The 27,387-nt window shown below is 51.0% G+C and overlaps 1 protein-coding gene across 1 annotated transcript in view; it reads right to left on the bottom strand.

The window, feature by feature from the left end:
* The window catches only part of LOC147729461 (uncharacterized), a 153,564-nt gene that overhangs the window by 69,417 nt on the left and 56,760 nt on the right, over window positions 1-27,387 (bottom strand). The window contains exon 6 of the mRNA XM_086954332.1: window positions 2,100-2,198. Coding sequence (XP_086810458.1) covers window positions 2,100-2,198 — 99 coding nt within the window. The remainder of the gene's footprint in view (window positions 1-2,099; window positions 2,199-27,387) is intronic.

Genomic DNA, 27,387 nt, shown 5'->3' on the forward strand with positions numbered 1-27,387 from the left:
TTTCATTTAATTGGAGGAGAAGTTGGCAAGGCAAACCACTTGAAATTGATTGCTGAGAAAAGAAACGAGCCACTTCAACGCCAGACCCTGAATCCCGGCATTGCTGACACAGTTAATCAGGAGATCATGATCGACCGTGTCAAATGCGGTTGACAAATCGAGGATTACCAGGACCTGGGTGATACCTTTGTCAGCCCCCCTTCTAAGCTCGTCCATAACTGTAAGAATAACTGACTCCGTTGAGGTCTGAAACCTGCCTGATGAGAGTCAAGAAAGTGAGTGTTCAACGAAGGAACTGAGGCAGTTTGCTACATGAGCTTCTAAGATTTTGCCTAAGTAGAGCAGCAAGGAGATGGAACAATAGTTTCTGAGGACCAGAGGGTCTGAGCCAGGATTCTTTAGGATCGGAACAATTTTCGCACTTTTGAATATATTAGGGACTTTACCCAGCTTGAGAGAATTGTCCAGGAGTGAAAGAGGGGGTCTGGGCAAATGAGAAAAACTTCCCGTAGAATGTGAGGGGGACAGCTATCAGTAGGGGAACCGGAACCCACCTTTTTAAGCAAATCAAAGAATATCTCCCTTGAGATCAGAGGAATTTGATCAAGTAGAGGTGGGGTTTTGTGTATGAGCGGAGAAAACGTAGAAGTATGAGTAGGGATGCTAGCCTTAATAGTGGCAATGTTCTCAATAAAGTAGGAGTTGAGAGAGTCACATAAGGATTGCGAAGGGACAGGTTTCGCCATGACTATCTGGTTTAGCAAGCTCGTCTACTATAGAGAAAATATTCTTGGGCTTATTTACCGAATTTAAGATTTTCATGGAGAAGTAATCTGCCTTAGTTTGAAGAATAGGGTTTTTATATTCTTTAAGCTGAGTTAAGAATATAACCTTTTTATCTGAAGAATAGTGGCGTCTCCAACTACGTTCTGCTTGCCTTAAATCAAGTTTCTTTGATTTTAAAACCGCAGAGAACCAAGGTTGGGCATCATGGGTCTCATGAACTTGGTTTTCCGGATAGTGTTGCTCCTATTACTGGCAGATTCAAACCATGTCTTAATACTTTGTGCCTGATTGTGGAGTAACTCCTGAGCTGTTGGGACGTGGCAGTTAATGAGCAAAATTTGGCAATATTTGCGAGCCTCCAGTTTCTAGCCAAATGATTTTCAGTTCGTGGGGATTTTGGTACAGAGAACACTGTAGATAATAAATGTAATAAAATGATGGTCCAACCAAGTACAAGGAGAGATCAATAAATTAGAGATTTTCAAGTTATATGTCGAAACTTGGTCTAAAACGTGTCCTTTTATATGGGTTGCTACATTCACATGCTGGGTACAATTCATTCCAGAGAAAAGATCTGCCATTTCAATAGAGCTGGCACTCTCCCGTGCATCGTTGGGCCAATAATTAAATCTCCGATTATGAGAATTTTAGTATGGTTAATAACTAGATGGGAGATCATTTCGCCTGGAAGATGGGGGAATGAAGGCATGTGATAAGGGGGTCTATAAAATAAGGCGCAAATAAAAGAGGACTGAGGAGATTCAAATTTTAAAACTAGGTTGTCAACTGAGGGTAGGCCTGTAATCCCTAGTGAGGTGAACTGAAGTTCTTGACGGATAATGGCTGCAACGCCCCCCCCCCAGCTTTACCCGAGGTCCTGTTTGCCTGAAGGATATAATAGCTATCAGGTACTGCTGCTAGAATATCAGGAACAGACTCTTCAGTAAGTCACGTTTCAGTAAGGAGGAAAATATGCGATTTATCAGAATCTAATAGCTGAAATATTTCAAGCTAGTGTTTCATCATCGAGCAAGTGTTCAAGTAGCTAATTGTGAGTCCCTTAAGCTCCGGTTGCTCATGGTGTCTAAGACTGGCGAGCTCATTTCCTTGAAATGACCCTCCAGGCAGAGAGGTCGGTCAACTCAAACCCAGAAATGCAGAGGGGTCTTGATTCTATGTAACATGAAACATTATGTATTCACTGTATAAGAAATGTCATCATACCATAACAGAAAAATTAAGGACCACAGCTTGCTTCCACCAGGGGTCTGAATAGTGAACTTGTAAGCATGCAGCACGCACTATTTACTCACCTGAGGGCATCTCAGCACTTTCCGTCCTCCGACAGTCCGGGCGGTCAATTAATTGAATCTCTTCCTCATCTTTTATGGCGAATGAAATAATGTCATGTCCTGAAATATACAGAGTTTTATGTGCTGTACCTGAAATATATATCAACATTCTTAAGTGCTGAACCTGAAATATACACATACAGTTTTAAGTGCTGTACCTGAAATATTTACAAACACTCCTAAGTGCTGTAGAACACGTTTACATACTTGTCATTAGACAGTGGGGACTGCCTATGCAATAGAGCGGAGTGAGTCTGGGGCTGCAGAGTCCCCAGTCCTAGATCCATCAGAGGCCCTAATGTCAGATGCATTACAGTGTGCAAGTTAATTAAAGGACATTATCGAGGGGGGTACAGGCAGTATTAATGACCTGTACATTTAGACTGGAGGATGTGATCAGTGGCTGGGTTGTACTAAGAGACTCAATCGATAGCACATTACATGTCTGGTAAACATTCTTACCAAGGGTGGAAAGTGTAGAGAGACGCAATCAATAGCCACGTACAAGCCTTCCAAAGGGTCTCAGCAAGTGTAGAAGGTACACCGAGAAATATGAATTCGATTCTACTCACAAGCTGGATGCACTGAGCGATACAACCACTAACCCTGCACATGTCAACTGCAGAGTTATAACAGGGCTTGGAGATGGGGAGGGTATCAATGACCATGTGCACGTTCACTGCAGAGGAGAGGTGTGATGCAGCGGCCAGGGCAGCTGACTTCGGAGCACAGCGCTCACGGTTCGATCCCCAGCTCCTACAGCAGCTCAGCTCAGTAGCATGTGACTTTGGGCAATAGCTCACTTAATTTTCACAACTGCTCCCAGCGCCCTGAGACCCGTAAGGGTGAATAGTTTGCGCTTTACAAATACGGATTTATTTATTTAAGGGTATCAACGACTTTGTGCACGTCCACTGCAGAGTCGTACCAGGGCTGGGAGATAGTAAGGTTATCAACGACCCTGTGCATACCCACTGCAGAGCCGTACCAGTGCTGGGAGATAGGGTATCCACGACCCTGTGCACGTCCACTGCAGAACTGTACCAGAGCTGGGAGATAGGGTATCAGCGACCCTGTGCACGTCCACTGCAGAGTCGTACCAGAGCTGGGAGATAGTAAGGGTATCGACGACCCTGTGCAGGAGCACTGCAGAGTCATACCAGGGCTGGGAGAAACTAAGCGTATAAGCAACCCTGTGCACGTCCACTGCAGAGCTGTATCAGGGCTGGGAGATAGAAGGGTACCTATGACCGTGTGCACGTCCACTGCAGAGTGGTACCAGAGCTGGGAGATAGTAAGGGAATCCACAACGTGTGCATGTCCACTGCAGAGTCGCACCAGAGCTGGAATACAGTAAGGATGTCAACGACTGTGTACACGTCCACTGCAGAGTCGTACCAGAGCAGGGAGATAGTAAGGGTATCAACGACCCTGTGCATGTCCACTGCAGTGTCGTACCAGGGCTGAGAGATGAGAAGGGTATCCATGACGGTGTGCACGTCCACTGCAGAGCCGTACTAGGGCTGGGAGATAGTAAGGGTATCAACGACCCTGTGCACGTCCACTGCAGAGCTGTACCAGGACTGGGAGATGGAAGGGTACCAATAACAGTGTGCACGTCCACTGCAGAGTCGTACCAGGGCTGGGAGATACTAAGGGTAATAATGACTCTGTGCATGTCTACTGCAGAGCCGTACCAGAGCTGGGAGATAGGGTATCAACAACCCTGTGCATGTCACCTGTAGAGTCATACCAGGGCAGCTACATTCCTGATGACTGTGTTGTAGACCCAGATGTCATCTGGCGGCGAGGGCCTCGAGGGATACGTGTCGACGGCTTCCTCTGGGCTCTCGGTGTCAACGTCTTGCCAATCTACATCCTGAGTCTCCGAGGATGCAGACCCGAGGAGTGTCCTGCGGTCGTAGTCTCCTTCCTCCTCGTAGTAGGAGGCCTCCTCCTCTTCTTGGTCGTCAAAGGTCTCGACGCCCACCGACTGTCCTTCGACGTCGTAGTCCTCCTCCTCCGTTTCCTGGACCACCTGTAGCCTAGGTTTCGTCGGGATTGTGTATTCCTTCATCCTGGCGTCGAAATCTTTTTTCCACCGCAGGATGTTTTCCATCTCGGCCCGAGGCGTCTTTTCTTTTTCTCCATTTCGGCCGTGTGGTCTGCTTCGAATGGATCGGCCGCTCTTTTCGGCGCCGAGCCGACTTTCGCCGTCGAAGGTTTCGGTGCCGAGCTGGCTCTCGGGTCCTTTGGTGGCGCTGAAGCGCCCTTCGGGTCCTTTTCCCTCGGCATCGAACGCTCCTTCTCGGGGGTGATTTTTGACGTCTTTTGCGGTTCTCCAGCTCTCGGCGCCTGGGAGTCCTTTTCAGAGGATCCGCTGTGCCTTGGTGTAGCCGCAGACGCCAACGTTTTCGGCGTCGGCGCTTTCGAGGTTTTGCCCTCAATTTTTCGAGACTCGGGGTCTCTTGGTGCCCTAGGGGCCGTAGAGTTTCCTACCGTCTTTGGAGTCTTCGAAATATCGGTCTCTACGACCGTGTAGCCGTCGTGTTCGGCGGCGCGTTGTCCTCCTTGTCTGATGATAGCCCCAGGTCTCGAAGGGACGGTGGCTGTCCCTTGCCCTGCATGGCGGTGTTGGCTATCCTCTGTCTCTTTCTCACTCGAAGAGTCTTCGGCGTGAAGGCGGAGCAGGTGTTGCAGTCCTCGCTCTCGTAGTCGACCGGTAGGCAAAGGTTGCAGACCGGGTGCTGGTCCTTCTGTGCGTACTTGTGGTGGCAGATACGGCAGAATTTGAAAGGAGTGTTGTCCATCTCATGCGTTCAGGGGGCCCCCTGAGCTTGCATTCTCCGATGGACGTCGAAGTTCTTGAAGTTCTTGAAGTTCTTCTTCTCCTATGTCGTCCTCTTCTATGATGTATTCTCCTGTAGTCTTCTCAAGCTCTTTTGTGGCAAACGTGCGTATTTTTCTTCTTCTTCTCCAAAAATGTCTGGAGCCCTTTCGGGAACGATCCAGACCCAACCACGGAAAAAAGAATCTGAAGATGGCGCCCAGGAGTGGGAGCTTCCGCGGGAAGCGTGCCAACGTCACCGGAAATACACCAGAGGTGAGACGTCGACGCCCACCTGGGCTACGAAAAAAAAAGAAAGAAAAGACTACGAATCCGGACCCAACCACAAGACCGCGGAATAATGCACAGCATAGTGAATCCAGAAAGATTCACGCTGCAAAACCAAAGCTGTGTGAGCGCTGGCCCCGGCTTGAAAACATGTCTGTAAAGCTTTCTTTTTGGGAATTTCCCCCCTCTGCCGCCCCGTCCCATCCCTCCCTTCACTGGCTTTTACTTTTCTGTGCTTCAGATCCTGTTTTCCGTCATTTAAGTTCCCTGTGCCATCACACTCCCCACGATCACCACCTCCTACCCATCGCTGCCTGCTCATTCTAGAGAGTCAGCTCCATCGCTGCTGTTTCCCGTTTATTTTAAAAACATGTTCCATTGGCAGTACGGATCGGTACTTGTAATTTTGTTTTGTGCTACATTTCGATGGCGAGCTTCCCAGTTGAGCGCTGTATAGTCAGTGGCGGGCCTTCTAGGTGCCCTAGGGGAGTGTGTGCCATCTGCAGCCATTCCTGCATGTTTGCCCCATCCTTGCCAGTGGAGAAGTGTGGCTCAATAGTTAGAGCAGGCAGACCTCGATGCAGAGCTCTGGCCAGGGACCAGGGTTCTATTCCCGCCTCGGCGGGTCTCAGGCTCATTAATTCCCCTGACTGGATATTCTCGCCTCAGTGCCTATTCTGATCATGGGTCCCACACTGCAACTCTGGGCAATAGCTTGCTTAGTCTCCACAACGCCCCCCACAACGCGAGGGATGCCTGGTCTGCACAATGGGAGTGCCCAGGAGTGGACACTTCACAGGGAAAGCCAGGAAGGGTTCCCTTGCGGTATTCGTACAAGCGCCGGGAAACCCACTCCTCTCCCCACTCCCGCCTCACAGCGGTCCAGCCCTCCGCGACCCCTACTTAATGGCGGCCACTGCGGGGACAGGCGAGCAAGACCACTGACTCATTATCAGTGAAATTGCTCTCCCACCCTCGCAGCTCCACCATTAAGTGAGGTGCCCCTGCCCCTGCACTCTTCAGTGTTGGTGATCGAGGCCCTCCTCCACCCGCAGGTTTCCCTGCGCCTCATCCCTGGTGGTCCAGTGGACCTCTGTCTCCTTTCTCTCACTCTGCCCCTTTGACTGGTTTTTCCACCCTTTCTATCTTTTACCCTTCTGCACCTTTCTGCATCTCTGCTCTTTTGTGCCTTATTTCTGCCCATTTTCCCTTTCTCTCCCTCTGCTCCTTCACTCGTTTTTCTACCCTTTCTATCTTTCACCTTTCTGCACCTTAGCTCTTTTTTGCCTTAATTCTGCCCATTTTCCCTTTCTCTCCCTCTGCTCCTTCACTCGTTTTCACTCGTTTTTCTACCCTTTCCATCTTTCACCTTTCTGCCCTTTTCTGCATCTCTGCTCTTTTGTGCCTTATTTCGGCTTATTTTCTTTTTTTTCTTTATCCCTTCTTTCCTCCCTTTACATTCCCCGCCGCTGCTGCCCCTCCCCCCCCCTCCCCAGCGCGACCGGCCCAATCCAGCTCCTCTCCCCGCTCCCAGCTGTCCAGCCCTCCCTGACCCCTACTTAATGGGGCGCCGCTGGTGCACCGAAGGCGCGTCAAAGGCAAGCAAGTCTGCGCCCGTCCGCGACCAGCACCAGGACCCCTGGACCTCCACCCCGCCAACGCTACGACCCAGCAGCACTCCACTCACTCAACCCAGGCTGCAACAACAACTGCAAGCTAGCATCACCAGCCGACACCCATGGGCCTTTCAGCTGTCACCGCTGCCGGCACACCTGCAACACCGCCAAGAACACGGATCCAGCACAACCCGCCCACAAGAACACAACCGAAACGAAGACCCTGTAATGCATCCTCCTCAACGTCCGATCCCTCCACAAACACGCCACAGAAATCTGGGACCTCCTCGACAGCACCACCCCGGACGTAGCATTCTTCCCCGAAACCTGGACTAACGCCACCTCAGGACCGGACATCGCCATCGCCATCCCCCAAGGATACAAGATCTACAGGAAGGACCGCCCCACCCACCCAGGAGGAGGAATCGCCATCGTCCACAAATCCAGCCCCCGCCTGAGAACACTCCCTGACGAGTCCACAGAACTGATGGAACACCTTCACTTCAAGATACTGGCCAGCCCCACTGCCGCCCTGTGAGGAACCATCATCTACCAACCCCCTGGACCCCGCGGACCCTTCGCCAACTCCATCACGGACATTATCTCCCCGCAGGCCATCGGATCCACCAACTACTCCCTGCTGGGAGACCTCAACTTCCACCTAGACAACCAACTGGACCTCAACACCACATGCCTCCTGGACAGCCTCCACAACATTGGACTCCGCCAGATCGTGACCGAGCCCACGCACTCAGCAGGACACACCCTCGACCCCCTCTTCACTACAGGAAACTCCATCACCTTCAGCCACACCACCGAACTCCCATGGACCGACCACCGTTGCGTCCACTTCACCTTCAGAACACCCACCATCCACAGACACCAGCACCTGCTTCCACAAAGAAACTGGACCAAAATCACCGACGACCAGCTCATCTCCTCACTCAACAACTCCACCCCAACCATCGCGGAAAACAACGACCCCAACACCGCAGCCCGAACCCTGCATAGATGGATCTCGGACAGCACCAACACCATAGCCCCCCTCAATAAAAACAACAATACCCGTGCCAAGAAAGCCAGACGGTTTACCACCGAACTTCGAGAGTCCAGGCGCACATGCCGCCGCCTCGAAAAGGCCTGGAGAAACACCAAATCCACAGAAGCCCACAACAACTTCAGAGCCGCCACCAACGCTCACCATCAACTCATTAGAGAAACGAGGAAAAAATCAATTGAAGACAGAATCTCCACCCACGCACACAACAGCAAGGAACTCTTCAGCATCATCAAGGAGTTCGCCCAACCCACCAGCGAGTCTACCGACATCCCTCCCTCACAAGACCTCTGCAACAAACTCAGCACCTTTTTCCACCACAAAATAAAGAGCATCTACGACAACTTCGACGAAGACAATAAACACACTGAACCCTCACCAACCACCCCCGAAAACCAGCGATTGATGACTGGACAGCCCTCACCACCAAAGACACACTGAAGACAATGAAGTCAATCCACTCAGGGGCCCCCACGGACCCCTGCCCCCACCACATCTTCAACAGAGCCGCTGACACCATCGCACCCATGCTCTGCCACACCATCAACCGCTCCCTGGCGACCGCCTCGTTCTCCGACGACTTGAGACACGCCGAGGTCAACCCCCTCCTGAAGAAACCCTCAGCGGACCCCACCGACCTCAAAAACTACAGACCCATCTCCCTGCTCCCTTTCCCAGCGAAAGTCATCTAGAAAGCCATCAACAGCCAACTCGCCATATTCATTGAAGAACACAACATCCTCGACTCCTCCCAATCCGGCTCCAGAAAAAAACCACAGTACGGAAACCGCCCTCCTCGCCGCAACAGACGACATCCGCACCCTACTGGACAAAGGAGAAACAGTAGCCCTCATCCTCCTAGACCTATCAGCGGCGTTCGACACAGTCTCCCACCGCACCCTAATATGCAGACTCTACGATGCAGGAATACAGGACGGGGCCCTCGACTGGATCTGCTCCTTCCTCTCCGGCAGGACGCAACGGGTCAGACTCCCCCCTTTCCTCTCAGACCCCACACCTACGACCCCACACCTACCACCTGCGGAGTCTCCCAGGGTTCCTCCCTCAGCCAGACGCTCTTCAACGTCTACATGGCTCCACTTGCCCCCATCGTCAGAACCTACGGACTCAACATCGTGTCATACGGAGACAACACCCAGCTCATTCTTTCCCTATCCAACGAGCCCAACACCGCCAGACGCAACTTTCGAGAAGGCATGGAAGCCGTCGCCAAATAGATGAAAAACAGCTGCCTACAACTAAACACCAACAAAACAGAAGTACTCATCAAGGGCCCAAACCCCGACGCCTGGAGCGACACCTGGTGGCCCACCGCCCTCGGAAACCCGCCAACCCCCACAGACCACGCACGCAACCTGGGAATCATCCTGGACTCCGAGCTCAAAATGGGCCGCCAGATCAACTCGGTCTCATCTTCCTGCTTTCACACCCTATGCCTCCTTCGTAAGACCTTCAAATGGATCCCCCTCGAACACCGAAAGACAGTCACTCACGCCCTGGTCACCAGCAGACTCGACTACGGCAACGCACTCTACGCCGGAATAAACAAAAACCTCATCCGCAAGCTACAGAACATCCAGAACGCCGCCGCAAGACTGGTCCTCAACCTGCCAAAACACTGCCACATCTCCCAGCACCTGCGCACACTCCACTGGCTCCCCGTCGAGGCGAGAATCACCTTTAAGATGCTCACCCACGCACACAAGGCCCTCCACGGCACCGGACCAGCATACCTGAACAGCCGGCTCAAATTCCACGCACCCCAAAGGACCCTACGATCAACCCAGCTCTCCTACGCCGAGGTCCCCCGCACCAGAAAGACCAGATCGGGAGGCCGCTCCTTCTCCTTCCTCGCGGCCAAAGAATGGAACGCCCTTCCGCTCCACCTAAGACAGACAACATCGCTCCCCATCTTCGCAAGAAACCTCAAAACCTGGCTCTTCGACAGACCCCCTCCTTGATGGAATGGAACCTGCACCCCCCCACCCCTAGCGCCTTGAGACCCTTACGGGTGAGTAGTTGCGCTTTAACAAACTCCTGATTGATAACAAACTCCTGATTGATTGACTGCGTGTAGCTGTGCGCTATACAAGTACAAAAACATTTACATTACCAAGCCGGGCCTTGTGTTGACACTAATAATGTATAGAATGGTGAACTGGAGGCCAATGCATTGCACCGTGCATTCTGTAGTGCCAATATATTTCTGATGCGTATGTGTGTCTATTGTTGTGGGCTTTAGGATGTGCGACTGGATGTGTAACGAATACAAGTCGGACAGTGGCCGTCGTGGGAGCTTCTGTCTGAACATGTGTGTAAAGAGCATATGTCCACCTGAAGGGGCAGAGGAGAGGGAGGTCTAGAGAGGGGCGCGCACAGGTTAGGGGGTAATAGAGGGAGGTCTAGAGAGGGGCGCGCACAGGCTAGGGGGTAAGGGAGGGAGGTCTAGAGATGGGCGCGCACAGGCTATGGGATAAGAGGGGGATCTAGAGACAGGCGCGCACAGGCTATGGGGGTAAGAGAGGGGGGTCTAGAGACGGGCGCGCACAGGCTAGGGGGTAAGAGAGGGAGGTCTAGAGAGGGGCGCGCACAGGCTAGGGGGTAAGAGAGGGAGGTCTAGAGATGGGCGCGCACAGGCTAGGGGGTGAAAGAGGGAGGTCTAGAGATGGGCGCGCACAGGCTAGGGGGTAAGAGAGGGAGGTCTAGAGACGGGCGAGCACAGGCTATGGGGGTAAGAGAGGGGGGTCTAGAGACGGGCGCGCACAGGCTAGGGGGTAAGAGAGGGAGGTCTAGAGAGGGGCACACACAGGCTAGGGGGTAAGAGAGAGAGGTCTAGAGACGGGTGCGCACAGGTAGGCGTTAAGAGAGGGAGGTCTAGAGAGGGGCGCGCACAGGCTAGGCCCTAGCCTGTGCGCGCCCCTCTCTAGACCTCCCTCTCTTACCCCCTAGCCGCTAGGGGGTAAGACAGGGAGCACTAGAGACGGGTGAGCACAGGCTAGGGGGTAAGAGAGGGGGGTCTAGAGAGGGGCGCGCACAGGCTAGGCCCTAGCCTGTGCGCACCCCTCTCTAGACCTCCCTCTCTTACCCCTTAGCCGCTAGGGGGTAAGACAGGGAGCACTAGAGACGGGCGAGTACAGGCTAGGGGGTAAGAGAGGGGGGTCTAGAGACGGGCGCGTACAGGCTAGGTGGTTAGAGAGGGGGGTCTAGAGACGGGCACACAGGCTAGGGGGGTAAGAGAGGGAGGTCTAGGGGGTAAGAGAGGGAGGTCTTGAATCAGGAGTGTACAGGCTGGGGTAAGAAAGGGAGGTCTAGAGATGGGCGCGCACAGGCTAAGGGGTAAGAAAGGGAGGTCTAGAGACGGGCGCGCACAGGCTAGGTGGTAAGAGAGGGGGGGGTCTAGAGACGGGCGCTCACAGGCTAGGGGGTAAGAGAAGGGGGTCTAGAGATGGGCGCGCAGAGGCTAGGGGGTAAGAGAGGGAGGTCTAGAGATGGGCACGCACAGGCTAGGGGGTAAGAAAGGGAGGTCTAGAGACGGGCGCGCACAGGCTAGGGGTTAAGAGAGGGAGGACTAGAGACGGGTGCGCACAGGCTAGGGGGTAAGAGAGGGAGGTCTAGAGACGGGCGCACAGGCTAGGGGCTAAGAGAGGGGGGTCTAGAGACGGGCGCGCACAGGCTAGGGGGTAGGAGAGGGGGGTCTAGAGACGGGCGCACACAGGCTAGGTGGTAAGAAAGGGAGATCTGTAGACGGGTGTGCACAGGCTAGGGGGTAAGAAAGGGAGGTCTAGAGACGGGCGCGCACAGGCTAGGGGGCGAGAGAAGGAGGTCTAGAGAGTGGGGCGCAGAGGCTAGGGGGTAAGAGAGGGAGGTCTAGAGAGGCGCGCACAGGTTAGGGGGTAAGAGGGGGGTCTAGAGACGGGCGCGCACAGGCTAGGAAGTAAGAGACAGAGGTCTAGAGACGGGCGCGCACAGGCAAGGGGGTAAGAGAGGGAGGTCTAGAGACGGGCGGCACAGGCTAGGGGGTAAGAGAGGGGGGTCTAGAGAGGCGCACACAGGCTAGGGGGTAAGAGAAAGGGGGTCTAGAGATGGGCGCGCACAGGCTAGGGGTGAGGGAGGTCTAGAGATGGGCACGCACAGGCTAGGGGGTAAGAGAGGGGGGTCTAGAGGCGCGCACAGGCAAGGGGGTAAGAGAGGGAGGTCTAGAGATGGGCGCGCACAGGCTAGGGGGTAAGAGAGGGAGGTCTAGAGACGGGCGCGCACAGGCTAGGGGGTAAGAGAGGGAGGTCTAGAGACAGGCATGCACAGGCTAGGGGGTAAGAGAGGGAGGTCTAGAGACGGGCGCGCACAGGCTAGGGGATATGAGAGGGAGGTCTAGAGATGGGCGCGCAGAGGCTAGGGGGTAAGAGAGGGGGCCGTGCCGACAGGACGGAGGCTAGAGGTAGACATGATCGGGTCCAAGGTGCCAACAGGTGATTGGGGGGGGGGGGGGGGGGGAGCTCTGTGTACAAAGCTGAGATGACGCTGTGATGTGTCATGTGCACCAGTGATGGCTTTGGTGCACACGGGTGAGGTCAGCAGGCTGTAAGTGGGTTAGATGGAGCTGTATGCATTGGAGGGGCCAACGGCCAGCATGTGACAGGAGGTTAGGAGCACAGAGGGAAGCAGTCACTGCATCCATGTGTGAGAGTGGGGTTAGGTGCTCAAGGGAGAGAGGCTGGAGAGGGGCTCTGTGATCCCAGCAGTCTCCAGTGCTTTCATGTATTTCGGAGTAGCTGGAGTGGCTCTGTGCACTCATGTGAGAAGGGGTAAGTGCACAAGGGTGAGAGTGCCAGGTACATGCAGATGAGGGCTAGGCAAAAGTGGTTATGTGAGAGTGCGTGGTCGCAAACAGTGAAAAGGGACCAGGCTTGTAAGGGTCCAAGGGCACAGGTAATCACCAGCGATACCTGGCTAGGGACTCACAAATAAGAGTGTGGTCTACAGGCGGACACGAGAGGGAAGGGGGTCATTATGCATACACAGTTTACACGCGACTATCAGGTGTCCAGCATGTTCACGTAAACAATTGATGGGATTTATCCAAGAGCAAGTCCGGATAGTCGGGGACAGTGCTTAATTTGTCAAATGAATGCTGGTGACTGAAGCTGCTCGGAAGCCCGCAGCCGGCGCCAGTACATGTCCGAGCGTCACATACCACCTGAACCCACCTCGGGCCTCTTATCCACTGCCAGTCATACCCTGCTCCCCCTTTACTCTTGCAGGTTCATGCTTTCTCCCTTGGTGATAGGGTTTCCATTTTTGTCTTCCCCTCCTTTTCCGTTCGGGTGTGTTTTCCCTCTGCTGCTCTAGGGATATGTTTGGCGAAGGAACAATACGCCCTGGGGGGGCCCCCAGTGGCAACCATGGGCTCAAATCCACACTGGTCAGGGTTATCTCAAAGGTCTGCTATGGATGTAGCACCCCTATTGGGTGCTCCTGCTGGAGATAAAATAAAGACCATGACAATTGATAGCATTTACAGGTCAGGTGTGCGCCACACTAATCCGTGCTTAAACTAAACTTCCTTTCGTTAGAATAGGCACCCAGGTTGTCTGTGCATGCAGGCACTGGTGACGTGAAAGAGTAAAGGTTTGGGACATGTGTGTGTGTGTGTGTGTGAACGGTGTCTGCCTCGGAGGAGGTCTGTGCAGATTGCTTCTGACAAAGATAACCTGCATGTTTGTACCACTCGGCCCAGGCCAGCCTATTAGTGGTAATGCAGCAGCACTGCGGTATGGGTGGGTGCTGGACTGGGCATACATGGATTTGGCGTAGGCATGCGGAAACTCTGCCTTTGCTTCTTGGCGCTATACCTCGGCATTGGAGGCTACAGCTGCACATTATGATTCAGCCAAAACAAAGGATGTTGATGTTTTGGGATAGGGTGTCAGCTCTACCTCGGTGTCTGAGAGGGGGCTTGATCATTTGAACTTCTATTTTTTTCATGGTCATGCCCTCTGCATATACATGAAGACTGCCCCTGTCATATGTGGCTAGGGTTGCCCTCTGCATATACATGAAGACTGCCCCTGTCATATGTGGCTAGGGTTGCCCTCTGCATATACATGAAGACTGCCCCTATGTGGCTATGGTTGCCCTCTGCATATACATGAAAACTGCCCCTGTCATATGTGGCTAAGGTTGCCCTCTGCATATACATGAAGACTGCCCCTGTCATATGTGGCTAGGGTTGCCCTCTGCATATACATGAAGACTGCCCCTGTCATATGTGGCTAGGGTTGCCCTCTGCATATACATGAAGACTGCCCCGGTCATATGTGGCTAGGGTTGCCCTCTGCATATACATGAAGACTGCCCCTGTCATATGTGGCTAGGGTTGCCCTCTGCATATACATGAAGGCTGCCCCTGTCATATGTGGCTAGGGTTGCCCTCTGCATATACATGAAGACTGCCCCTGTCATATGTGGCTAGGGTTGCCCTCTGCATGGACATGAAGACTGCCCCTGTCATATGTGGCTAGGGTTGCCCTCTGCATATACATGAAGACTGCCCCTGTCATATGTGGCTAGGGTTGCCCTCTGCATATACATGAAGACTGCCCCTGTCATATGTGGCTAGGGTTGCCCTCTGCATATACATGAAGACTGCCCCTGTCATATGTGGCTAGGGTTGCCCTCTGCATATACATGAAGACTGCCCCTGTCATATGTGGCTAGGGTTGCCCTCTGCATATACATGAAGACTGCCCCTGTCATATGTGGCTAGGGTTGCCCTCTGCATATACATGAAGACTGCCCCTGTCATATGTGGCTAGGGTTGCCCTCTGCATATACATGAAGACTGCCCCTGTCATATGTGGCTAGGGTTGCCCTCTGCATATACATGAAGACTGCCCCTGTCATATGTGGCTAGGGTTGCCCTCTGCATATACATGAAGACTGCCCCTGTCATATGTGGCTAGGGTTGCCCTCTGCATATACATGAAGACTGCCCCTGTCATATGTGGCTAGGGTTGCCCTCTGCATATACATGAAGACTGCCCCTGTCATATGTGGCTAGGGTTGCCCTCTGCATATACATGAAGACTGCCCCTGTCATATGTGGCTAGGGTTGCCCTCTGCATATACATGAAGACTGCCCCTGTCATATGTGGCTAGGGTTGCCCTCTGCATATACATGAAGACTGCCCCTGTCATATGTGGCTAGGGTTGCCCTCTGCATATACATGAAGACTGCCCCTGTCATATGTGGCTAGGGTTGCCCTCTGCATATACATGAAGACTGCCCCTGTCATATGTGGCTAGGGTTGCCCTCTGCATATACATGAAGACTGCCCCTGTCATATGTGGCTATGGTTGCCCTCTGCATATACATGAAGACTGCCCCTGTCATATGTGGCTAGGGTTGCCCTCTGCATATACATGAAGACTGCCCCTATGTGGCTATGGTTGCCCTCTGCATATACATGAAGACTGCACCTGTCATATGTGGCTAAGGTTGCCCTCTGCATATACATGAAGACTGCCCCTGTCATATGTGGCTAGGGGTGCCCTCTGCATATACATGAAGACTGCCCCTGTCATATGTGGCTATGGTTGCCCTCTGCATATACATGAAGACTGCCCCGGTCATATGTGGCTAAGGTTGCCCTCTGCATATACATGAAGACTGCCCCGGTCATATGTGGCTAGGGTTGGCGATAAATTACAATTCACCTTCAGTCTTTAGACGCGGCCTCCGTTTCCGCAACACTGCAAGGGTTAGATCAACAATCTTACTGCATAAACATAAATGAAAGTCATTGTTATTTACAAAGCCAATGGCTGAAACTCTTGTAACTGCGAGACCTATTGCACTGCAAATACTTGTTCTGTATATGGTTGGTTAGATGTTTATTTGCTACTTTTTCCGCAATCTTCGCGACAAATGGTAGCCTGCAAGATTGAGCGTAGATTTTCTTGGTCTTGGCGTTGATTGCTTGGTCTATTAAGGTTTTTTTTTTCAACGGACGAACTATCGCTTGTTTCCAGCAAGTAGGAACTTCTCCCTTCTAGAAGGAGGTTGTAACTAGCTCAGAGATATAGGGCATGATAAGATCTGCTCCCATCAATAGTTGGATCTCGTGGGGAGCCAGATTTTATTCCTTTGGCAATAGTTTGTAGTTCATCTAGTTCTAACATTTTAAATTCATTGAGCATTTCTCCTGTGACTTTCTTCTCCTTCCCAGGTCCTAAGCTCTTCCCCTGGCATGCTTCTGCTGGGAAGACATCAAGTATTTTTGCCACCTTCTCTGCAATATATTCAGCAATTTTAGTGCAGTTTTCTACTGAGGGTGTTTCTTCCTCCTTTTGATTTTCATAGGATTTGAGCGACTTTAATATAGAAAACAGTTCTTTGGAGGAACTCCTCGCTCTTTCTATTTTTTCCTTGTAAAACTCGCACCTTGTTTTCTTAATTAATGTAAGATTTTAGTTCTTTTTTATAACAGTCCTTGGCCTTGTTACAAAAAACTTTGCACCAAGCCGGCTCCAGCTTCTTACACTCCTTCTTTGTTCTAGCAAGAGTTTCATTATGCCATGGTGCTGATGCCTTCTGTCTCTTGGGACTCCTAGTACTCCATGGTGCCATCTCATCTACGGCATCTGTTACCCATCTCTCGAATTGGGTGTTGGCAGTGTTCATATCCGTACTTAATATCGGTTTATTTTTGCCCAGTGCCTGTGAGAAGGAACTGGGATTAAAGCCAGCCCATTTCCTGTATGTGGCTATCGGCCCCGGTCTCTCTATCCTTGAGCCAAGCATAGGCATTGAAAAAGGGATTAGGTAGTGGTCTGTCCAAGGGATAGGCCATGGTGTTCCACTTCCATTTCCTTTTGGTTAGTAATATGGCCCTTTTGATGCGTTTCTGTTTTCACCTGTTGAATAAGGTTCATTGCCATAAGATCCATACATAGGGATCAGGCCTCCTTGTTCTCTTTGTTATTGAAGTGCAAGTTCAAATGACCAAATATAAAGAACTGTTTAAAGCGTAAGGCTGGTTGGACAGTCCTTTCTCCGAAGCTTGCTATAAATTGGGCAGCTGGGCCTTGTGGACGTTCTATTAGGAAGCCTGCTATGGTCATATCATCAGCCACTGAGAGTCTAAAGAGGAGTGCTTCACAGTCTTCTGTTTGCTTCCATTACACTACACTTCAAGGAGGATTTATGAATTATAGTAAATCCCCTCCTCTTTGTTCCTTATCTTGCCTTTGTATCTCAGAACCCTCCAGGAGTGCGTCTAAAATATCAGGAGCAGAGCTGTCATTGAGCCAGGTCTCTGTTAGAAATAACATATCTGATTTTTTTCCTTTTAGAATATCTCAAATCTCATATTTATGTTAAGTCATAGATCGACCGTTTAATAGCATTAATAGCAACTTCCTAGCTTGTTTCTTGGAGTGATTCCTGCTCGTTAGGTTATAATTACAAGGTGCCCCTTTTAATGGCTTCCTGTCAACATTCACATTGTTTTTGCATTTTGGTGAGATAGGCTTATCCAGTCTAAACAAATCCAACCCCTGAATATTTAATTCTCTACTGGTCCTCCAGACCTGCAGGGGTCTGGCCACTGGGCACGGTCTGGCGCAGACTGGCTTGCCTTTGGTGCGCCTTCGGCCTTCCCGCTGCGCGTTCTGTGAAGCATCCGGTTTTATCGAGGGAGGCAGGAGCCGCTAAGACGCCAACCTCCCTTGAAACTAGAACTTACCCCAATCCCTCCACAAACGGGATGATCCCGCGGTTGACCGGGGAGAGGCAGTTTGCTGCTGTTAGGTAAATAAGGCAGTTTTTAAAAACCCATCTAAAATCAGTGTAGTTAAAAATAGGTTTAGACAGTTTTACAAGTAATGAGCAAAAAGCAAATTCTAAGCGAGTGCAACAAGTGTCAGAAATGTCTGCTTACTTTCGTGCGTCCCCTGCGTGTTCTGTGAAAATATCATTGGATTGAGGAGAAGAGTTTGCTGTGATGATTTCTATCAGCGGGTCTATGAACATGGTATTTTTGCCTGGTGGGTGGTAAAACGCGTGAAGTTTGCAAAGTTGGTTATCTACGGATTTTAGGAACAGACCAAGGTATTCACATGACTCGAGGGGGTCTGAATGTACTTTCATAATGGCAATGTCAGCTCTATGTATACAGGAGATCCCTCCACCCCTTTTGTTTAGCCTGTCAAGTCTCACAATGCTGTAGTTCGTGGGGACTAATAGATCAAGGCATGGGGAGGATGATTCCGAAAGCCATGTTTCTGTTAGGATAGCTACGTCGATTTCCTGGTTTAAGATGCATCGGCTATGTCTGCGGCATATTTCTTTATGTTGATAATCAGAATACTCCATTGCTTTTTCTAATTTCTCTCACACATGGGCATGGACCACAGAATCAGTGCAGGTAAGCTGTTTATTTGTGTACACCCATTACGCGTTTCAGCCCTTGCAGGCCTTGATCACATGACAAACGCCACGGCATCAATTTGACCATTTTAAAAAGACTTGTGCAAAGTGCAAAGAATGCAGTCATACACATAGAAAAAACAGTTAACATTATTTGTCTTTTCTCTTCTTTTTTTGATTCTTGTTTTCTGTGTTTTTTTATTTTATCATTTGCTAATCATATTTACACAATTTATAACACAAATTATACAGTTGATCACCTATTGCTGTTTAAATACACTCTTTTTACAAGTATACATCGTGTGTGGTTTCAGGATATGGATATCGTGCGAATAAAATGAATTCAATAAACTATGTATTGCCAAATATCATTATGTTCTTTGCTGTTCGTGGTTTCGATCACAACAATGATTCCATGGGATTGATTTCAACTGCTCCTATAGCATAGTTATTTTTCTATGTAAACAGTAAGACCGATTAAAGTGCAAGTGCTAAAAATATTCTATAAAGTGAATGTGCTTTGTCAACTCCAGCAATATATAAACTGCTCAAGGGCTAAAATTGGGTTGTTCCTGATATAAAAACATGGGTTTTCGCAGTTCTATGATCATCGGTTCATACATTCATAGTAGTCTTCATCATTCGTTCTTTTGGACATTTCTATTGCAATGTATCAAAATCAATAATTTTCATGATCTAGAGTATGTGGGTAACTTATTCCTCCAATCTTTACTCGATACTTGAACAATCTATTCAATTTATCGATACCACTACAGGCAGCACAGTCGTTAATGTTATTGCAATTAATACCGATTTTAAAATATTAATTTCATTTAGTTGTTTTTGGAGGCAAGTATTAAGATTTTCTGTTGTATTAAGACCACCTGGGTGTTTGGACGCTAACTCTAAAATGTAGCGTGTTTCCAATTTGCGTAGAGTGTTCTCCCCGTTACCCCCTCTCCTACTTGGTGGCACAGCGCCAATGAGGTAATATGTGAGGTCTTCTACATTTGAGTTGTGGTTGTCTTTAAAATGACGTGCCACGGGATATAAGGCTTCTTGGGTGGTAATTGCCCGCATGTGTTGGAGTATTCTTTTGTGGGCTTGTAGCTTAATGCTGCCTATATATCGGAATCAAAGGAACACTCCAACACATAAATAACGTGGTCAGTTTTACATATCAGTACATTGGTGATTTTACGTTCCTGGTTGCCGAAGGGGGTCATGAAAGTTGTTTTGTTTAAGCCATGTTGGCAGGCTGCCGGGTTTGGCGAGTTCCTCGATGATAAGAAAGTAGGATCTGCTTTTATGGTCACCCCCACTTTTTGCTTGATGTAATGCTGTTTCTGACTAGTCTGTCTGGGATCCTGCTGATCAGGATCCCAGTCTATCTGCTTTTTCACCTAAATTGTTATGGTAAGTACAAAGGTACATCCCAGATTGGATACTGGGGTACCCTTATAAGTCCTAGTATATGGTACTAAGGTACCCAGGGCAGAGGTACCCCAGAGGTCCCCCATAGGCTGAAGCATGCATTATGCCGCCTAAGGGAGACCATTCAAACTATCACTACAGGCCTGCCATTGCAGCCTGTGTACGATGGTGCTGGCACCACTTATGAAATATATAGGTTTCTTTATATCTAAGACCTCCTGCTGCTGAGCCAAGCTCAAGCAGAGGAAGGTAGAACAATAGGTTTCATATCACAGGGAGGAGTGACCACCTCCCAGACAAGGTTTAGTGTATTGGGGCCGGGTGGGAGCGCTTGCCAGCGCCTCATATTCTGCTTACAGGGCACATTTGGTGCCCTCCGTGCATACTCCAGTTCAAACAAGTTCAGGGAGCCGTTGGCTCCTGCTCTGGTGCGAAACTGGACAACGGACAGGGGAGTATCCTCCCCCTTGTCCAGCCCTCCTTAGGGAGGGGCCCCTGTATCATCCCAACCCTTCCCTTAGGGCACTTAAGGGCTTACCTGTGGGTGGGTCCCTAGATTTGTCGTGGGACAAGATACAATTCAGACACCACTTCAACTTTGACAATCTGGGCACTATGGACTTCGCTGTGGGAACTGAGACAGCAACTCGGAAGACTCCTGCTGCTCCTGGTCTCGTCGCCCTGCTAGTCTGCTGCAACATCTGTACCTGTGCACCATACAGGAACCTTCCAAGGCATTTGGGCATCCAAGACACCTGAAGGAATCTCCCTTGAAGTGAAGGAGTCAATTCCCTGCATCTGCAGGCACCGCAACTAAGCTGACCGGTCTGCTGATCCTGGGCTCCTACGGAGTCCGAAAGGCTCAAAAACACAGGTCGTGGTTCTTCACATTCCCCGAGGCCTGCCCTGTCCTCTCACCAAGTTTGAGGCCAGTGTCCCTCGTCAGTGTCGCATAAAGCGAACCCCTGTGCAACACATCGACTTGCAGTTCAACAGGCTTATTGGCATCCTTCCACTAAGATCTCCGGCCTCCAAGTAGCCCCAACCTCAAGCATCCCCAGTGACCAAGATCTTCGTCCTCACCGCTTAATTTACACCGTGGGCCTGCATCTTTGGTGAGCTGCTCGAGGTCCTCTGCAACTCCAGTGCCTCCGGCCTGTGGGTTCTCTCGAGGGTCACTTTTGAATTATTTTGGGCTCCCCCGATTGCTCGGCGCATGCCCTGACTTCCCTGCTTATGGCGAGTCTTCTGGATCTTGCAGGTCCCGACATTGCACCTTCTTCGCCTTCCAAGTTGTTTGCAGTTGCCAAGGCTTGTTGGGGCTCCCGCCGGACACAGACCCCTCTACTGGGTTGAGGTGTCTGCAACTGAACCGATCCCCTGGACAGACCACTTTTTGGTGGCTTTCTCTATACACAGCCCCAAAACCACTAAATCTAGTCAGGCACCCCTGAACTATTTAAGGAGGAAGTGGGCCAAATTCTCATTGGAGGATTTTAATCAAGCTTTAATCAGGGACGGCCAGCCTGGAGGTGAGGACATAGAAACTGCGGTTTCTAACCTGAATAAGCGCATCACAGAAGCACTTGACCAGACCGCTCCACTCTGCCGCACATCCGCATGTGCCCGCAAGGAAAGATCAGCCCCATGGTTCAGTGGAGAGCTGAGGCAAACAAAGGCGGAATGCAAGCGAGCCGAAAGAGCTTGGAGGGTGTCCTATGACAATCAGGCCAGGGAACTGTTTTTAGAAAAAAGGCGCCTTCATCACAGGCTTATTAAAAAGTCTAAGGCAGCCTATTACGCAGGACAAATTTTAGGGGCGAAAAACTCGGCCAAAGAACTCTTCGGTATCTATAAGTCTTTGACCACTGTAGACTCATCTGCAGATCCGGAGAGTTGCTTGACGGATTCATGTGACCGTATCGCTGAATACTTCTCCACCAAAGTCAAGAAAATTTACTCGACTTTTCCTAACCCCCCTACAGGGGCTGATTTTGAGGTAGCACCAGAGGGCACAGAGACTGCGGGGCTTCTTACAAACTTTAGTACCCCCCCTCCTGAGGACCTAGTCAGGGTATGCCTCTCTGTTAAATCAGGCTCCCCTTTGGACCCGGTGTCCCCTAAACGTCTGGGGGACAGCCTGGAAGTACTGGAGCCCTATATAAGGCACGTCCTGGACACCTCCTTTAGATCGGCAATGTTGCCCGAGGAGTGGAAACAGACAGTGGTGCTCCCGCTCCGGAAGAAACCCCACATTGGTTTTGAGGTATTAGAAAATCTGAGGCCCATCTCACTCCTGCATTTTCTGTCCAAAGTGGCGGAGAAGGTGGTAAATACCCAAATCATGAAGCATGTGGAGGAGACGGGATTGCTCAACGCCACGCAGTTTGGCTTTAGACCACGCCACTCTACTGAGTCCGCCCTTCTCATGGCAACAGAACATCTGAGACAGGGCGTAGATGAAGGCCAAACTATGGCCCTGATCTTGCTTGACCTCAGCGCGGCGTTCGACACTGTAGCACATACCATCTTGCTACAGTGTCTGAACAGAGGTGGCATCGCTAACACCGCGCTGAGATGGATTCAGGCCTTCCTTACGGGGAGAAGTTTTCGAGTAAGGCAAGGCGACTGCTATTCTAAAGGGGTTCATCTGGGCCAAGGCGTGCCTCAGGGCTCGTCCTTGAGCCCGACCCTTTTTAATGTGTATGTCGCGCCTGTAGCCTCCATTGTGGAGAGCCATGGACTCCAACTGGTTTCGTATGCCAATGATACGCAGCTGGTGATCTCCCTGTCACACGCGCCCTGTCTTGCTGCAGATGGCTTCCGATCGTGCATGAAAGAGCTCGCCGATTGGATGGCCATCAATTGTTTGAAACTCAACGGCAGCAAGACAGAGGTGTTGGTGGTAGGGAGAGCCCAGTCTGCCTGGTCGTCGGCATGGTGGCCACCCTGTTTAGGACCAACTCCCACCCCCTGCCAGGAGGCTAGAAACCTGGGGGTATGGTTTGATGCGGGTCTTACTTTCGGCCCCCAGATCAACCGGGTGGTCGGAGTATGTTTTGGGGTACTGAAGAGATTGAGGAAAGTCCTGGACCTACTCCCAATCGAAGCCCGTCAAACCCTGGTACATGCTCTGGTGACAGCCAGGTTGGATTACGGGAACCTGCTGTACCTGGGGGCACCAGAGAAAAGCATGGCACGCCTTCAAGTGCTGCAAAATGCGGCAGCACGCTTGATCCTCAGGCTGCCCAAAAGGGCACCGTCGAAGGCGGCCTTGCAGAAACTACACTGGCTTCCTGTGAGAAGCAGAGTGGAATATAAAGCCCTCTGCACCTGTCACCGGATCTTGAATGGCAGGGCACCTCGTCCACTGAAGAAACTGATTGAAGTGTACGAACCTGCTCGAGCGCTCAGATCCGCGGGTGGGGGTCTACTGAGGATCCCCAGGGTTAAGAAAGCCCGCATGGGAGGCAGGTCCTTCAGGTGCCTAGCGGCAAACTATTGCAATAAACTCCCAGTGGACTTGCGCCTGGAACCTGAGGAAGCGAGGTTCCGAGCGAAATTAAAAACCCACCTCTACGCCAAATGATTGGCTGCTCGGCAGCTGTAGTCCCTGCTTACCGCCTCTCCCACTTTTTCAGCGCGTGGACACGCCGGTGCGCGAAACTCAGCGCTTTATAAATGTCCCTATTATTATTATTATTACTTCCAACGTGAAACAGCTCGTGTACGGCTCCTGGTTTTTCACACTTCAATAGCGTTGCGTGGTCCCCACGGCTGCAGTTCCAATGTCACCGCCAACTCTTTTACAGCACCCGACATTGGTGGACATTCATCTTCCGTGCCTCCTGGTCACTTCCAAGTGGCATAGACTCTGTCCCCTCTGCTTTCAGGTATTCCTCGACTTGAATCCACCTTTGGGTCCCACCGTACACTTTCACCTTCTCCAGCAGAGTCCTCCATTGGGTTTGACGGCGGTTCCCGACACCACTTCACACCTATGCACCAGGCTCCACTAGGGCGGGCAGGCAGCCTGGTTCATGGTATCCACGGGAGGAGTGACTCTCCAACCTTTTGCCTTCCACTGGATTTATTCAGGGTCCACTGGGAAAGGTCCTTCTTTAAAATTGCAACCACGACTTACACGTTGATTTGTACGGAGAACGCGGTCATGTTCCCACACTGCACATGACCTCTGTGGGGCTCCTAGATACTCACCTTGGGTGGTTCCTTGGGTCCCCAGCACTTCTACGTCCTCTGAATATTGTCTTGACTCGAGTTGTGGTTCCCATACCAGTATTTTAGTGTATGGTTCGGTCCCCCCCAGGTGACCACTGTGTATACAGTGCTAATTACCTGCTTCTATTGCAAAGTATTGTGTGTATTGGGTGTATCTCCGGCTAGAATATATCTAAATGTGTTAGTATCTTATAATAAATACATATTTTTGTAAATACACTGTGTGGTTCTTGTTCATTTAATCTATACTCATAAGATTGCATTCTGATAAACCAAGCTGCTTTACACTCCTTCTGGACTAACCCTGGAGGCTGCTCTCCACAGCTACCACTTAGAGAGCCTTCTACGGTTGTCTGAGATCACTAAAATCACTAGAAGGGTTGTCTGGATTGGTGCAGGGTGTCCACTTACATAAGTGTGTGTCATATACCAAGCCAGCCTCTCACAATGTAGAAGAGTTTTTTGGAGCTGTGCGCGTTGGTGAGGATTCGGTCTTGCAGAAGTTCTTTTTTGTGGCTTTGATGAGGAGGTGATGTGCTGTGGTGGCTGCTCTGTAGGCGGTGTGTGTTTCAGAAATATTAAAAGTCAGGGATGTGCACAAAGAGGGTTCATCCAGAAGACAACTACAAGACAATAGGATTTCCATGTAACCCTTGTTTTGCTACAGTTTTACACACTTCACCCACCTTGGCCAGTCATATGCAATCAGAATGACTTGTGCCCGGCCCTGGCACATTTTCCTTAACAATTGAGGATTGAAGGGAATGGGGTGGTGCGGCGAGGATGCATAGTTAAGTGGAAATTCTGCATCAACCAAAACGCATCCCCAAAAGCTCCCTGTAATGGAAACTGTGGGCAGTGCACATTCTTGTGAGTAACAATAAGGTTCACTTGAGGCGTGCCTCACAGGACGACGGCATCTTGAGCACCTCCAAGGCTCTCATTTTCAATAAGCCTGCCGGATGGTTGATGACTAGGCAGACTTCATGCACTTGCACCCAGGGCCAGAGTGTTCGAGATACATGGCTTAGAAGATGCAGCCCAACTCCTCCCTACTTGTTCACAGTCATCCCATCTGTCAAGATCTGGACAGATTGACCATGAAGGGAAGGCAGGAAAGCTTTCAAGGACAGGTGAATCATCCGCAGTAATAGTACACTGATTTGCAAACCTTGCTCCACCCGAAAACAGAGGCTTCTGACCTCAAGGACCTCCTTAAGTTGGAGGAGTCTGTTACTACAGTGACCACTAAAGGTGGAGGGCAAATGGGCTTCCCTTATGCCAGGTTCTCCTCTACCGACCACCAGGGCAGACCAGCAGCATTCAAGGGAAATCTGAAGATTCACAGATGATCCCGGTGTTGGCTCCACAGCTGAAGAGCCTTCATGGCCAGGAAGAACCATCAGGACTGACACTTAATCTACCTCCCCTCCCAAAGCATCGAAATCATATCCCAAACGTCCCACGTCAGCTGTGAAGGAGAGGAAAGTCTGTAAAGCAGTTGGTTCCAATACTGTCCCTATGATCAGGAGGCTCTAAGACATGGGTACTCGCAAACATTTTCCCAGGAGCCAAAAAGTTTGGTCAGTGAAGTGACTGAGATAAGCACGGACGCCAGTGGGGTGACAGTCTTGGGGAATGTGTAGAGGGCACATTATTGGCAAGGTGGCTGTAGGGTAAGTGAAGCATATACGTCTGGTGGATGAATTAAACTGAGTGAAACCAGAACACATGAATTTAATCCCGGCTTCCCTACTTTAACAAATTGTGTGAGTCTAGGCAATTGTTTTATTTCACTTTCCTTCTTTTTTCTTCATTATCACATATTAGAGGCCCTTGATATGCATAACTTCAGGAATAGCGCTGTAAAAAGCCTTCTGCGTTTGACTCAAACTTTAATGTTGTTCGCATATAGTAGGTACCCAGGCCACCTAAAGAGTGAACATTACAACTGACTTGCCTCCTTACTTCACCATTGGCGTTGTCGTCGGGGGGAGGTTTCTAAATTCATGTTTGAAAACGATCACTTTTAAATTAATACTTCTCAATGCACTTTTATAATCTGATCTACTAATGTGAAAAGATTCTGCATGTTAATTGAATACACTTTTTGAATTTAAAGAGACTATCATATTTTTGCACATTTGCTGAAAAATGTCTTAGAAAATGAAGATGTTTCCAAAGTTAAGCGGTGTAGAACTCCCTATTTACTTCCTTCTTCAACTTCAATTAACCTTTAAATAAATGATTGCCCGCTTATTTACCTTTTGATTTAACCACTTAACCACTGCGGCAAGTGGCAGTTTAAAGGAGTGGGCGTGGCCGCGTTGGCCAAAGGAAGTCCGCAGCACTACGGAGGTGGTGCTCGCGACGGCCATTGGCCGACAAACGCACGAAAGGGGTTAAGTGCTGAGTGGAGTAAACAATAGCCTAGTGATGCTGCTGACCAGGGGGCTGACTGTCAAGGTCAGGAGGGCCGAAATGTCAAGGTCAGGAGGGCCGAAATGTCACGGTCAGGAGGGCCGGCATGTCACGGTCAGGAGGGCCGGCATGTCACGGTCAGGAGGGCCGGCATGTCACGGTCAGGAGGGCCGGCATGTCACGGTCAGGAGGGCCGGCATGTCACGGTCAGGAGGGCCGGCATGTCACGGTCAGGAGGGCCGGCATGTCACGGTCAGGAGGGCCGCATGTCACGGTCAGGAGGGCCGCATGTCACGGTCAGGAGGGCCGCATGTCACGGTCAGGAGGGCCGCATGTCACGGTCAGGAGGGCCGCATGTCACGGTCAGGAGGGCCGCATGTCACGGTCAGGAGGGCCGCTTGTCACGGTCAGGAGGGCCGCTTGTCACGGTCAGGAGGGCCGCATGTCACGGTCAGGAGGGCCGCATGTCACGGTCAGGAGGGCCGCATGTCACGGTCAGGAGGGCCGCATGTCACGGTAAGGAGGGCCGCATGTCACGGTCAGGAGGGCCGCATGTCACGGTCAGGAGGGCCGCATGTCACGGTCAGGAGGGCCGCATGTCACGGTCAGGAGGGCCGCATGTCACGGTCAGGAGGGCCGCATGTCACGGTCAGGAGGGCCGCATGTCACGGTCAGGAGGGCCGCATGTCACGGTCAGGAGGGCCGCATGTCACGGTCAGGAGGGCCGCATGTCACGGTCAGGAGGGCCGAATGTCACGGTCAGGAGGGCCGCATGTCAAGGTCAGGAGGGCCGCATGTCAAGGTCAGGAGGGCCGCATGTCAAGGTCAGGAGGGCCGCATGTCAAGGTCAGGAGGGCCGCATGTCAAGGTCAGGAGGGCCGCATGTCAAGGTCAGGAGGGCCGCATGTCAAGGTCAGGAG

The sequence above is a fragment of the Lissotriton vulgaris genome, chromosome 2_1 (genome assembly GCF_964263255.1).
Source record: "Lissotriton vulgaris chromosome 2_1, aLisVul1.2, whole genome shotgun sequence".
NCBI lineage: Eukaryota > Metazoa > Chordata > Amphibia > Caudata > Salamandridae > Lissotriton > Lissotriton vulgaris.